This window comes from Canis lupus, chromosome X (genome assembly GCF_048164855.1).
Source record: "Canis lupus baileyi chromosome X, mCanLup2.hap1, whole genome shotgun sequence".
In the NCBI taxonomy this organism is placed as follows: Eukaryota; Metazoa; Chordata; class Mammalia; order Carnivora; family Canidae; genus Canis; species Canis lupus.
Genome location: NC_132876.1, coordinates 49198657 through 49214091, shown reverse-complemented (window position 1 = coordinate 49214091; position 15435 = coordinate 49198657). Strand labels below are relative to the sequence as shown.

Here is a 15435-nt window from a genome sequence, read left to right as displayed (position 1 = left end):
ATGATGAGGGATGTTGAACATTTTTTCATGTTTCTGCTGACCATCTATATGTCTATATGGAAAAATATCTATTCATGTCCTCTGCCCATTTTTAATTTGGATTATTTGCGTTTTTTGGTGTTGAGTTGTATAGGTTCTATATACATTTTGGATGCTAACCACTTATCAGCTATATCATTTGTATATATCTTCTCCCATTTTGTTATGTTGCCTTTTTGTTTTGTTGAAGGTTTTCTTTGCTGTGCAAAAGCTTTTTATTTTGATGTAGTCCAAGAGTTAATTTTTTAATTTAAAATTTTAAAAAGCTTTATTTGTTTGAGAGTGAGAACATGAGCAGTAGGCAGAGGGAGACATCAGGATCATAACCTAAGGCACATGCTTAACCAACTGAACCACCCAGGCACCCCAGTTTGATTTTTTGCATGTAACTGTCCAATTTTCCCAGCACTATTTGTTGAAGAGAATGTCTTCCTCATTGTATAATCTTGCCTCCTTTTTCATAGATTAATTGACCATATAATCGTGGGTTTATTTCTGGACTCCTTATTCTATTCCATTGATCTATGTGTCTATTTTTGTGCCAGTACCATTCATTTTGAGTACTGTAGCTTTGTGTAGTATACCTTGAAATCTGTAATTGTGATATGTCTAGCTTTATTCTTTGTTTTCAACATTGCTTTGGCTACTCAGGGTCTATTATGGTTCCATATAAATTTAAGGATTATTTATTCTAGTTCCGTTAAAAATCGCTGTTGATATTTTGATGGGGATTGCATTAAATCTTTAGATTCCTTTAGGTAGTATAGACATTTTAAAAATTATTTTTTCACTAGTTTCAGAGGTAGAATTTAGTGATTCATCAGTTGTATACAGCATCCAGTGCTCATTACATCAAGTGCCTTCCTTAATGCCCATTACCCAATTACTCCTCCCCCCCCCAACTACTTCTTCTCCATCAACCCTCAGTTTGTTTCTTAGAGTTAAGTGTCTCTTATGGTTTGCCTCCCTGTTTTCATCTTATTTTATTTTTCCTTCCCCTCTCCTATGTTTAACTGTTCATTTTTAAAATTCCACATATGAGTAAAATCATATGGTATTTGTCTCTCTTTGACTTATTTCACTTAACATAATACCCTTTAGTTCCATCCACATCATTTGCAGATGGCAAGATTTATTTCTTTTTGGTGGCTGAATGATATTCCAGTGTGTGTGTGTGTGTGTTTGTGGTTGTGTTTATCACATATTCTTTATCCATTCAACTGTTGATGGACATCTGAGCTCTTTCCAGATAGTATAGACATTTTAACAATATTTTTCTTTTTAATCCATGAACATGGAATGTTTTTCCATTTTTTTGTATCATCTTCAGTTTCTTTCATCAGTGTTTTACAGTTTTCAGAGTATAAGTCTTTCAGCTCTTTGGTTAAATTTATTCCTAGATATTTTATTCTTTTTGGTGCAGTTGAAATTGTGTTGCTTTTTGCTACTTTATTATTGTGTACAGAAATGCAATGGATTTCTGTATATTAATTTTGTATCCTGTGACTTTCCTGAATTCATTTATTAGCCATAGTAGTTTTTTTGTGAGGTCTTTAGGGTTTCATATATATAGCACAATGTCATCTGCAAATAGTGAATGATCTTTTTAATGTGTTATATGTGATTTTCTCCTATTTTGTGGAGGATTTTTGCCATCTGTGTACGTTAGGGATATTGGTCTGAAGTTTTCTTTTTTTGTGGCTTCTTTGTGTGGTTTTGTTATCAGGGTAATGCTGGCCTTGTAGAATGTATTTAGAAGCTTTCCTTGCTTATATATTTTTTGGAATAGTTTGAGGAGAATAGGTATTAAGTCTTATTTAAAAGTTTGGTAGAATTCTAGGCACCTGGGTGGCTCAGTTGGGTGAACGGCCAACCCTTGGTTTCGGCTCAGGTCATGATCTCATGATTGTGAGATCAGCTCTGTGACAGGCTCAGCACTGAGTCTCCTTGGAATTCTCTTTCTCTGCCCCTCCCCCTGTGCACTCACTCTCGTGCTTTCTTTCTCTCTCTCTCAAATAAGTAAATCTTTAAAAAAAAAGTTTAGTAGAAAACACCTGTGAATCTATCTGGTCCTGGACTTTTATTTTTTGGTGGTTTTTATTTTAATTATCGATTCAGTTTTGTTACTTGTAATTGGTCTGTTCTGATTTTCTATTTCTTCCTGGTTCCATTTTGGAAAATTGTATGTTTCTAGGTATTTATCCATTTATTCTAGGTTGTCCACTTTGTTGGCATCTAAGTTTTCATAGTTATTCTCTTATAATCCTTTGTCTTTCTGTGGTATCAGTTCTTCTCTCTCATTTCTGATTGTATTTATTTGAGTCCTTTCTTTTTTTCTTGATGAGTCTGGCTGTCAATTTTGTTTATCTTTTCAAAGAATCAACTCTTAGTTTCATTGATTGTTTTCCTTTTTTTACTCTCTGTCATTTATTTCTGCTTTCATCTTTATTATTTCCTTTCCTCTACTCACCTCGGAATTTGGTTATTCTTCTTTTTCTATTTTTTTTATGTGTAAGGTTAGATTTTTTATTTGAGCTTTTTCTTGTTCTTGAGGTGGGCCTTCATGGCTCTATATTTCCCTCTAGGAAGTACTTTCGCTTTATCACAAAGATTTTGGGCTGTTATGTTTTCATTTTCATTTGTCTCTGTGTATTTTTTATTTCTTCTTTGATTGCTTCATTGACTCATTGGCTGTCTAGTATTATGTTTTGTCTCCCTGTGTTTGTGTTTTCTCCAGTTTTTTTCTTGTGATTTTTTTTTCTAGTTTCATACCAGTGTGATTTAAAAAGGAGCATGATATGATTTCACTCTTCTTAAATTTATTGAGGCTTGTTTTGTAACCTAATAGATGATTTGCCCTTCACGATGTCCCATGTGCACTTGAAAAGAATATATATTCTGTTGTTTTTGTCTAGAATATGCTGTGTATATCTATTATGTCCATCTGGTCTAATGTGTCATTCAAAGACAGTATATTAGAATTTTTTGCTTAATTTCATGTTCGGATTGTTCATTGCTGATTGGTGTATATTGATTTTTTAAAAGATTTTATTTATTTATTTATTTATTTATTTATTTATGAGAGACACAGAGAGACAGAGACATAGGCAGATGGAGAAGCAGGCTCCTTGAAGGGAGCCTGATGCGGGACTCAATCCCCGGACCCAAGGATCACGCCCTGAGCCGAAGGCAGAAGCTCAATCGCTGAGCGACTCAGGCATCCCAGTATATATTGATCTTACATCCTGAAACCTTTGTTTCATTGTTTTTGTTGAACTTATTTTTAAAATTTTAAAGCTTTTCAATGGATCCCTTAGGATTTTCTCTACACAAGATAATGTTTTCTGCAAACAGATAATTTTATTTCCTTCTTTAAAATCTGGATCTTTTGTTTTCTTTTTCTTGGCAAGCTAATTGTATTCCCTAGAACCTCAGGTAAAATTAAAGTTGAAGAAAAATGGCAAGAATGGACAAGTTTTTTTTCTTATTAGGGAAATAATTTCATTTTTCTGCAGTATGATATTAGGAATTTCCATGGATGCCCCTTATCAGATTGAGGAACTGACTTTCCATTGTTAGTTTATTGAGTGTTTTTATCATGAAACAATGTTAGATTTTGTGAAATGCTCTTTCTGTATCTACAAACATGATCATGTGGTTCCTGCCCTTTCTTCTGAGGATAATGGTATATTATATTAATTGATATTCAGATATTTAGCCATACTTGCATTTCTGGGATAAATTGTATTTGGTCATGGAGAATAATCCCTTTTACATGTTGCCAGATTTGGTTTCCTGGTAGTTTGTGGATGATAAGGGATATTGATTTTTTCTTGTGATATCTTTGTCTGGTTTTGGTTTCAGGTTAATTCTGGCCTCATACAATAAGTTAGGAAGTATTCTTTCTCCTATTCTTTGGAAAAGTTTGTGAAGAATTGTCATTAATTCTTCTTTAAATATCTGATAGATTTTACCAGTGAAGCTGTCTGGTCATTGGCTTTTATTAGTAGGAAGATTTTAAATTACTATTCAACCTCTTGTTATAGTTCTGTTCAGCTATTCTTGAGTCATTCTCAACATTTAGTTGTTGAATAGAATTTGTCCATTTCATATAGTTTATCTAATGTGTTGATATACCTTACAATACCTTTTATTTCAGTAAAGTTGATAGTGATTTCCTCCTTTCATTTTTGATTTTAGTGACTTGAATCTTCTCTCTTTTTTGTGTATTTAGCCTAGCTAGTTTGTCAATATTGTTGACCTTTTCAAAGAACCAGTTTGGTTTCACTGCTTTTTCTCTACTTAAATTAAATAAATTTTTTCTTAAATTTTTTAAAATTTTAATTGAAAAAAAAATAAATAAAATAAAATTTTAATTGTAATTAAATACATATAACATAAAATTTACTATCTTAACCATTTTTAAGTATATAATTTAATGGCATTAAGTACATTTACATTATTGTTCTACCATTACTACTGTCCATCCACAGAACTCTTTTCATCTTGTAAAACTGAAATTGTGCCTATTAAATAGTGACTCCCAAGGGCTCTGAGGAGCGCTGCGTCCACGGGCTGGGCTGTACTGTCAGGAGGCGGGACATGGGGAGCCTGCCCCCCCACCAGCGAGTCCCCCACGCGGTGGCCTGTCCTACTGTTGTTCTACCCCAAGCCTCCTGTGGCTACCTGCAGTACAGCCCACCCTCTGAGCTTGGCCTTGACCACCAGCATTGCCCCCAAATGCCCCCAAATGTTCCACACGCTGTACAGCCCACAGTTGCCTGAAGACCTGCACCTGGGCCTGCTCTTCCTCTCCTGGGGGCCAGAGGGCTCTTTCTCACCCTGGCTTCCCACCTGCAGGGAGCCCCCTGCCACCCAGCTCTCATGGCCCCCATCATCCCTGTCGTTTTGCTGGTAATGTTTGCTGCCCCCTATTCTAGTCCGAGAGCTTGTGGGATGGGGGCCAGAGCTGTCCTGGGGAATTACTATGTTCACCAGCCAGGCCTTCTCCCAAGGTGTGCAGTGGGTGCCTAATAAATACCTGAGCTTGAAACAAAAAATAAAATAAATAGTGACTCCCTATTCCCTCCTCTCCACAGCCCTTTGTAGCCTGCATCCTATTTTTAGTCTGAGTTTGGCTTAACTCTAGGTACCTCATATAAGTGGAATCATACAGTGTTTGTCCTTTTGTAAGTAGCTTCACTTAGCATGTCTTCAAGATTCATCCCTAATATAGCATGTGTACAGATATTCTTCTTTAAGACTAAATAATATTCCACTATATGTATATATCACATTCTGCTTATCTGTTCATCCTTTTTTTTTAAATCTCAGTCCTTATTTATTTAAATTTTTTTCATTTTAGTATAGTTGACACACAATGTTAAATTAGTTTTAGTTGTACAACATAGTGATTCAGCTTCATTATGCAATGCTCATCACAAGTGTAGTAGCTGCTGTTTGTCACCATATAATGCTATTACAATATCATTTATTATATTTCCTATGCTGTACCTTTTATTTCCATAATTCATTTATTTCATAACTGGAAGCCTGTAAATCCTGCTCCCCACCACTCATTTTACTTATCCTCCCATAACCCCCTTCCCCCTGGTGGCCATCAGTTCTCTGTATTTATAGGTCTAATTCTGTTGTTTGTTTGTTTATTCATTTGTTTGGTCTTTTAGATTCCACATTTGTGAAATCATTTGGTATTTGTTTTTCTCAGTCTGATTTATTTCATTTAGCATAACATCCTCTAGGTCCACCCATGTCTGTTTTATCCTTTGATGGACACTTGGATTACTTCCCACTTTCAGCTCTTGAAAATAATGCTACTGTGAATATGGGTATAAAATTATCTGTTCAAGTCCTTGCTTTCTGATCTTTCAGGTGTATACCCAGAAGTGGAATTGCTGGATCATATAGTAATTCTACTTATATTTTTTGAAGAAACACTGTATTGTTTTCCATAAGTGTTTCCATATTAAATTTATATTCATACCAGCAGGGCACATGGGTTCCAATTTCTCCATGGCCTCACCAGCACTTCTTATTTTCTGATTTTTTAAAATAAACATCCTGTGGATGTGAGGCAGTATTTTGTTGTGGGTTTGATTCTCATTTCCCTCATGATTAGTGATATAGAGCATCTTTTCATGTGCTCATTGGTCATCTGTATATCTTTTTAGGAGGAATATCTATTCAAGTCTTTCACCCATTTTTTTCAAATCAGGTTATTTGTTTTTTTGTTGTTGAGTTGTAGGAGTTCTTTATATAAGAAGTCGGGATATTTACCCCTTATCATATAAGTGATTTACAAATATTTCTCTCCTATTCCATAGGTTGCCTTTTCATTCTGTTATTTGTATCCGTTGATATGTAGGGTTTTTTTTTAAGATTTTATTTTTTTATTCATGAGAGACAGAGACAGGCAGAGACACAGGCAGAGGTAGAAGCAGGCTACATGCAGGGAGCCCGATGTAGAACTCAATCCCAGGACCCCAGGATCATGCCCTAAGCCAAAGGCAGATGCTCAACCACCCAAGCATCCCTATATGAGTGTTTATTTCTCAGCTCTCTATTCTGTTCCATTGGTCTATAGGTCTTTCTTCATCCAGTACCACATGGTTTTAATTACTGTAACTTTATAGTAAGTTTTAAAATCAGGAAGTATGAGAATCTTTGTTTTTATATTCTTTTTAAAAAGATTTTATTTATTTGAGAGAGAGAGAAAGAGAAAGGGAGCGTGAGTGCAGGGGGGTGGGGGAGGAACAGAGGGAGAAGGAGAAGCAGACTCCCTGCTGAGGAGAGAGCCCGATGTGGTGCTCCATTCCAGGATCCTGGGATCATGACCTAAGCTGAAGGCAGATGCTTAACCAACTGAGCCACCCAGGTGCCACTGTTTTTATATTCTTTATTTCATTTATTTCTTGATCTAATCATTATTATTTATGATTGACCCTTGTACAATAGAAGTTTGAACTGCATGGGTCCACTTAATGCAGATTTTTTTTCAATAAATACAGTATAATACTATAAGTGTGTTTTCCTTATGATTTTCTTAACATTTTCTTTTCTCTAGCTTATTCTGTTCTAAGAATATAGTGTATAATACTTATAAAATATGTGTTAATTGATTGTTTATGTTCTGGTCAACAGGCTGTCAGTAGTTAAATTTGGGGGAAGCCAAAGTTATACATAGGTTTTTGACTGTGCCAGGGTTGGCACCCCTAACCGCATGTTATTCAAGGGTCACCTATACTTTCTTCTTACTTTGGGTTTAGTTTGCTTTCCTGTTTCTAGTTTCTTAAGGCAGTATGTTAGATTATTGAATTTAGATCTACCTTCAGAGTCTTTAAGTGCTGGTTTTTAAAAAGCAGTCTTTGCCAAATTTTCTCATTTTCTGGGGAGTGGGTCCTCAGAACTCATGATTTCATCCTGGAAGTGGAACTCTATGTGGATACTTTTTATCATAAAGCAACTACGTTCAGTTTCTTGAATATCCTTATAGAGACATACTGTATATTTCTCTGTAAATGATCTTTTACAACACTGTATACCATATTTACTTTTCTGCCTCTTGAATTTTTTTTTGCCTCTTGAATTTTTGACTTAATATCTAGGCTTATGTTTCATTTTTGTACATAAAGCGCTGCCTCATTGTTTTTGATGTTTCCATAGTATTCCATCATATGAATCTATGTTAAAGTTAAGCATATAAGTTGTAAATTGAACATTTAAGTTTTTTCTAGTTCTGTTATGAAATTATACTCTAATGAATATTCTTAAACCACATTCACCATTTCATACATATATAAGTGTGTCTGTGGTTAAAATTGCGCTAACTGGATTGTTTTCAATGTGATTTTTTGATTTTGTTGGGTATCATTAATTGCTTTTAGTAGAAGTTATTTTAATTTACATTGCTGCTTACAATGAATGGTTATTTTCTCCATATCTTGTCAACATGGTTGCATCCATTTTTAAAAAGATTTTATTTATTTATTTGTTTGTTTGAGATAGAGAGCACAAGCTAGGGGACAGAGGGAAAGGGAGAAACAGGCTCCCCACTGAGCAGGGAGCCCAACATGGGGCTTGATCCCAGGACATTGGGATCATGACCTGAGCCAAAGGCTCAGAGTGTGATCCTAAGTTCCTAGGATAGAGTCCCACATCAGGTTCCCTGCAGGGAGCCTACTTCTCCCTCTGCCTATGTCTCTCCCTCTCTCTCATGAATAAATAAAATTTGGGGATGCCTGGGTAGCTCAGCAATTGATCGTCTGCTTTCAGCTCAGGGCGTGATCCCAGGTCCGGAGATCAAGTCCTGCATCAGACTCCCTGTGAGGAGCCTGCTTCTCCCTCTATGTCCGTCCCTGCCTCTTTCTTTCTTTCTCTCTCTCTCTCTCTGTATCTCTCATGAATAAATAAGTAAAACCTTTAAAAAAATCTAGCTTGCACCACCCGAGCTGCCCAGTAGTTGTTTCTTTATTCATTCAACAAATATTTATTTTGTGTTCACTATGCTTCTCATACTGGGAAGATAGTGCCTGAGAAGACAGATACCATCTATGCCCAAATGGAGTTTGTGTTCTAATGAGAACGAACAGTAAATAAGTAATGAAATAAGTAAACATGATAATTTTGAATTTTGAGAAATGCTGTGAAGGACATAATCAGGGTGGGGTAAGAGAAAGAGTGATTGGGGAGTTGTCAGGAATGGGTGTTCAAGAAAGGCTTTTTGCGGAGGTGGCATTTGGTCTAATATTTCTTCTAAAAGATGAGAATCAGCGGCCTAGGAATAGCTGGAATAAGAGAATTCCAGGTAGTGAGAATAGTATACTGGCTCAAGGGGTTCAAGGAGAAAAGGAAGGCTGGTATGGTTTATAGCTTAAGGAACAAGAGTGAGAATGGAATGAAATAAGAGCAGAGATTCAGGGGCTGTGTCTTTTACAGATCTCTTTGAAGTGCCATGGGAAACAATTGAAAAATTTTAAAGCAATATCATAGTACGGCCTGAGTTTATGTTTATTAACAGAGATTACTTTGGCTATTTTGTGGAGGATAGAGTTATAATTAGAGGCCCAAGTAGCTGCAGGGACGCCAATTAGGAAGCTGTTGGTGGAGTCTGGACAAGAGATACTGATAGAGATTTGTGTACATGTAGTGGTAGTGGAAATGGATGGAAGTGGATTGATTTGAGATATATTGCAAAAGTTGGACAGGACTTGATGAATGGCTTCATTAGAAGTGGGAGGCAAACCGTAAGAGACACTGAGCTCCAGGAAACAACTGAGGGTTACTGGAGGGAATGGGGGAGGGAGGAAGGGATAACTGGGTTATGGGCATTAAGGAGAGCACTTGATATAATGAGCCCTGGGTATTATATGCAACTGATGAATAGCTAAATTCTACCTCTGAAACTAATTTTAAAAAGTGGGAATGAAAAAAAAAAAAAAAAAAAAAAAAAGTGGGAATGAGAGAAAGAAAAGGACTTTTGAGTTTAAGAAGATATTTTTTGCAAGCTATATTTTTTTAAAGATTTTATTTATTTATTCATGAGAGATAGAGAGAGAGAGAGAGAAAGAAAGAAAGAGGCAGGGACGGACATAGTGGGAGAAGCAGGCTCCTCACAGGGAGTCTGATGTGGGACTTGATCTCCGGACCTGGGATCACGCCCTGAGCTGAAAGCAGACGATCAATTGCTGAGCTACCCAGGCATCCCCAAATTTTATTTATTCATGAGAGAGAGGGAGAGACATAGGCAGAGGGAGAAGCAGGCTCCCTGCAGGGAACCTGATGTGGGACTCTATCCTAGGAACTTAGGATCACACTCTGAGCCAAAGAAGGCAGATGCTCAACCACTGAGCCACTCAGATGTCCCTATATAATTCTTTTTTTATTTTTATTTTTATTTTTTTTTTATTTTTTTATTTTTATAATTCTTTTTTTAAATAAGATTTTATTTATTTGAGAGAAAGCAAGTGAGAGAGAACACAAGTTGAGGGGAGGGGTAGGGGAAGAAGCAGACTCCCTACTGAGCAGGGAGCCTGACCCGGGACTCGATCCCAGGACTCCAGGATCATGACCTGAGCTGAAGGCAGACATTTAACCAACTGAGCACCCAGGCACCCAGTTTTGAGGTTTTTTGTAACTGAGCAACTGAGTTGATGGTGGTTCCATTTATTAATAATAGGAATACTGGTGAAAGAGCAAGAGAGGTTATTTTGGTTTGGGGGGAGGGCAAGTTGAGACTCAAATTCTGTTTTGATCTACCTAAGTTTGAAATGTCTGTAGACATACAAGTGGAAGTATAGGCAGTTTGAAGCTAGGCTTGGAGTTCAGGAGAAAAGTTGGAATTAGAGAAATAAATATGGAATTCATCAGCATGGAGTATATTTAATCAGTAAAAACACATGTTCTTTTAACTTTTTAACTTCTCAGAGATCAGGGCGTGTCTTGCAATTGATGTCAGGCAGGCAGCAATGAAAATATAGTTGTCGTTTACTGTTTTTGAGTATGTCCAGGCAGATTACCAGAATCAGACCTTGCAGGATGGTTGTTAGCAGGTTGGGGAAATAACTTGGAGGAAATATTGGAACACTCCTTTAGGCCCCAAAAAACAAATGCCTTGGAGGAAGAGGGGAGGGAAGCAGTATATCATACTTGTTACGGACTTTCCTTTGAAGCAGGAACCAAAAGTAGGTTATGTTTATGTAATTGGGACCCCAACACTAGTATCTTTTAGCTTTTTGAGGAACGTTGCATTGCCAACACTTTGGCACAGAAGATGATACTGTGTGAAAAAACATAGTTATCTATCTATAGCTCTTGAGTAGAAAAGTAATTCAGAAGAGTAGGACTCCAAATATAAAATTTTAGAAATACTTTTCACTACTTAATTTTGTTTATATTTACCATTTCATGTTTATAAAAATGATATATGATCAAAATCTGCCTACATCTAAAAATCATCATAAAAGAAAAATTCTAAGTGTTAAGAAGACATTGTGCTATACATAGTTTAATAGGCATAGTTTTTTCTTAGTAATATATTAAAAATGTTTGTTATAGAATTGATGACTTTTCATTGAAATACAGTGGGTGATAGTTAAAGATAGGAAAATATGTGGGATTGCCTAGGTCTGAGTTTTCATAATCAGTTTTTATAGAATCTCCTGTGTACACAGACTGCCTCACTAGACTTCCTCCTCATCCCTTAAAACTCAGTTCAGGTATCCTTTACCTCAGCAGATGCCTTCTCTAATATCTTCTATCTTCACTCCAGTGGCTGAATACAGATTTGAGGCCATAAATTAGCAAAATGGAACTCCCTTTATTCGCTGTAATCTCACCTTCCTTCTGTTTGTGCTATTAGGGAGAAATATGGAAGGTTATAGTGAGTGTTTACCTAAAAGGAATCCAAGAATGATAGTAGGAATAAAATGTAACAAATGAGTCAGTGAAGAGCCATCTTAATTTTCTGGTAATTTTTGCTAACCAAATATTTCTATCTCCTATCTCCCCACTTTTTTTTGTTGTTTTGTTTTTGTTTTTTAAGGAGTGGCCAGAAGAAAGGACAACAGTAAACATGAGATCTATTCGGGTAAATAAATTTATTTTCATCATGTTTCAGGAATTTACTATAGCTTTATTTTATCAAAAAATGTGTACTTTTACTTTTCTCCCAGTCTTAAGCCTGCTGCCTCCACAAAATCAAAGTGAAATGTTTGCCTCCTGAATTCATTCCGGTGACTTTTATGTGAATTTATTAGCATTTACCCTCTCCTTCCTCTCTAAGATAGAACTACTCATAATTTGATTCTTGCCATTATATCTGTGCATTGTCTCATTTTATAGTACAGTTGCATGTATTCAAAGTGTGACTGCCATGAGGCTAATTTAACAAAACCTAACATAGTTGTCTCATTATTATAGAAACTCTGCTGTGTACATATTTAATCTAGACAGTAATATGACAATGTCTGCTCCCATGTTATCTATTTTAGATATTAAATTTCTAGAACAAGGTAATGATGACCCATTTCCATTTCATAGGACGTGTTCAGTTGGATAGCTAAAACTTTTTGCCAATAAAGTAAAAGGAATGTTTAGCCTTTAAATTTCAGGTACTTTCTGGTTTGAATGTTACTTTAGGGCCTGAGTTCCAGTTAGGAACCTGGCCCCTCTGAGCTAACCCTTGGTATGTGCATTCAGGACATTGGGAATTTTTACTCGGGAAAGAAGAGAAGACAGAATAAGCACAGTAAATATTTCACAAGTAATCTTCCCTTTTTTGTGCCTGCAGGGAAAGAAATGGAACTGGTATTTGGACTATTTATTTTCAGAGGGGTTACAAGGCTTGAAACTTTTCATAAGAAGTAGTATTCATCATTCTTCTGTCCCCTGATCATCAGAGAGCATAAACCACCTCATCAACATGAAATGAATTTAGACTTAAATGAACCGATCATACTGGACTAAATTCTTTTCCTTGTTGCTAGAGAGGCCAAATGGCTCAACTTGAGTTTCCATAATCTTTTCATCAATAGACTGTCATCTTCAGGGAGTACTTGAACTGGCCTTCTATGCATGGCTCCAGAGAGCCTCAGTGTGGCTAACTATATTTTTCAGGATCTAGATTCTTTAGCCCACTAGTGAATAATGACTTCATCATCAAGCCCTGCCTTCTACCAAATTATACATCTGTTATGTGGTGGGATTTTTCACATTCTTGTGGACTGTAAATTGTGTTGATGGAAGAGATCAGGTAATATATAATATATAGTGGCAATTTAGCCACAGACATACTCATGTAAAATGCCCTGCCTCTGCAACCTCTGGTGATATTGCCATTTTCCTTATTGTGAACAACAGTGTCAGCCATCAAGTTAATTGTATATAACATGTTTAACTGTGAAAGCTAGCTCTAACTAATTGGTAGATTAGGAGCCTGGGCCTTCACTGGTAGCAATTTGAAGAGAGAAGGCAATGGAAAGGATTGTGGGATAATCTAAAATGTTCCTATTTATACTACTTTGGTTTCACAAAACTGTACTATATTGTGTATGTGTATTATGTATATGTTACATATCCCATTTGTAAGTGTTCAGGCTCAAATAAACTGAGACTTTATTTTCAGGGATAATTCTGAGACTTAAAAAAATTATAATAGCTAGAATATCTTGCTGAAAATTCAGCCTCACTGCTACTAAGTAACTCTTTGTCTTTTAATAAAATTCATATCATTTGAGAGAAATTAAGCTGAGTTTACTTTTGTTTGTAAGGGCATATTCTAGAGGGTTTTTTTCTTTTTTTTGTTTTTTTTCTTTAAAGCAAAACAAAACTATACTATTGGGTAGTGTTCAGATTAGAATCCCATTCATTATTTGATTCAATACATATTTACCTTGCTTACTATGTGGCAGATATTTTTTTGTGTTGGTTGTATAGCTGTGACCAATACAAAGTACTGCTTTTGTGGGATTTACTGTATCCCTTTGGAGAAGGCAGACAATAAAAATATAAGCGAAAATATAGTATGAGGTGCTATAAAGAAGAAGCAAAGAATACAGAATATATTTTTTTAATAATAAATTTATTTTTTATTGGTGTTCAATTTGCCAACATACAGAATAACACCCAGTGCTCATCCCGTCAAGTGCCCCCCTCAGTGCCCATTCACCCCCACCCCCGCCCTCCTCCCCTTCCACCACCCCTAGTTCGTTTCCCAGAGTTAGGAGTCTTCATGTTCTGTCTCCCTTTCTGATATTTCCTACCCATTTCTTCTCCCTTCCCTTCTATTCCCTTTCACTATTATTTATATTCCCCAAATGAATGGGACCATATAATGTTTGTCCTTCTCCGATTGACTTACTTCACTCAGCATAGTACCCTCCAGTTCCATCCATATTGAAGCAAATGGTGGGTGTTTGTCATTTCTAATGGCTGAGTAATATTCCATTGTATACATAGACCACATCTTCTTTATCCATTCATCTTTCGATGGACACCGAGGCTCCTTCCACAGTTTGGCTATTGTGGACATTGCTGCTATAAACATCGGGGTGCAGGTGTAGGGACAGACTATTGAGACGGTTGCTACTTTAAGGCCTGTTTGAGGAGGTGACCTATGCAGAAGCCCTAATGATATAAATGTATGGGCCATGTTAATATTTGGGGTAAGAGAATTCTGGGCAGAGGTAAAGGTAAGTTGTGAAAGGCTTAAAAACATTAATTGGGTTTAGCACATTTGAGGAATAGCAGAGAGGCCAGTAAGGTTACAACAGAGTAATTAAAGGGGAGGAGTGATGGGGCGCCTGGGTGGCTCAGTAGGTTAAGCATCTGCCTTTGGCTCAGGTCATGATCCTGAGTTCTGGGATCCAGCCCCACATAGGGCCCTCTGCTCAGCTCCCTGTTCCCAGCTCCCTTCTCCCTCTCCCCCTGCCTGCCACTCTGCCTACTTGTGCTCTCTCTCTCTCTCTCTCTCTCTCTGTCAAATAAATAAACAAAATCTTTAAAAAAAATAAAAAAGGAGTGGTAAGAAATGAAATAGAGAAACCAGAGCATAGTTCATTAAGGCCCTTATAATGTGTTAGAGATAGACAATAAGAAGCCATTTGAGGGCAGCCCCAGTGGCTTAGCGGTTTAGCGCCGCCTTCAGCCTGGGGTGTGATCCTGGAGACCCGGGATCGAGTCCCTGAATGGAGCCTGCTTCTCCCTCTGCCTGTGTCTCTGCCTCTCTCTCTCTCTCTCTGTCTCTCATGAATAAATAAATAAAATCTTTAAAAAAGGAAGCCATTCAAACAATTGAGAGCTGAGTGATATACTTTGACTTACCTGTATGGAGCTGTAGTTTGAAAGTTAGACTGGAGAAGATTAAGGGTTAAAAGAGAGATCAGTTAAGTTATTAGAGTTCCAGGAAAGAGTCTTAGACTAGTGTGGTAGATGATGGGGAGGTGGTTAGATACTGGATTTAGGCTCTACTTTAAAGGTAGAGAAGATAGGATCTGCTGTTAGCTTGGATATGAAGAGAGGGAAAGAGAGAAGTAAAGGATGATTCCTAGATTTTTGACTGAGCAACTGGATAAGTTCTAGGATACAGAGATGAGGCATCCTGGAGGAGGAGCAGATTTGGAGGAATGTGGAATCAGAAGTTCTGTTTGGGCCATGTTAGGTTGGAGATGCTGAGTAGGCAGGTGGATATTTGGGTCTAGAGTTCAGGGTACAAGTTGGGACTGGCAAAATTAATTTAGACATCATTAGTGAATAGCCATGATAATTGTATGAGATCATTTAGTGCAGCTAGAAAAAAAGAAGATAAAGACAGCAAAAGACTGAGCCCTGTGGTGTAGGTGAACATTAAGAAGTAGAAGAAAAAAGGATGAACCAGTGGCT

At 36.9% G+C, this 15435-nt stretch overlaps 1 protein-coding gene across 3 annotated transcripts in view; it reads left to right on the top strand.

The window, feature by feature from the left end:
* Positions 1-13297, top strand: part of CENPI (centromere protein I) — an 80481-nt gene extending 67184 nt beyond the window's left edge. For all 3 annotated transcript variants that reach the window (XM_072815229.1, XM_072815230.1, XM_072815232.1), the window contains exons 20-21: positions 11600-11644; positions 12347-13297. In XM_072815229.1, the coding sequence (XP_072671330.1) occupies positions 11600-11644; positions 12347-12448 (147 nt within the window). In that variant the 3' untranslated portion in view covers positions 12449-13297. The remainder of the gene's footprint in view (positions 1-11599; positions 11645-12346) is intronic.
* The last annotated feature ends 2138 nt before the right edge of the window (positions 13298-15435 follow it).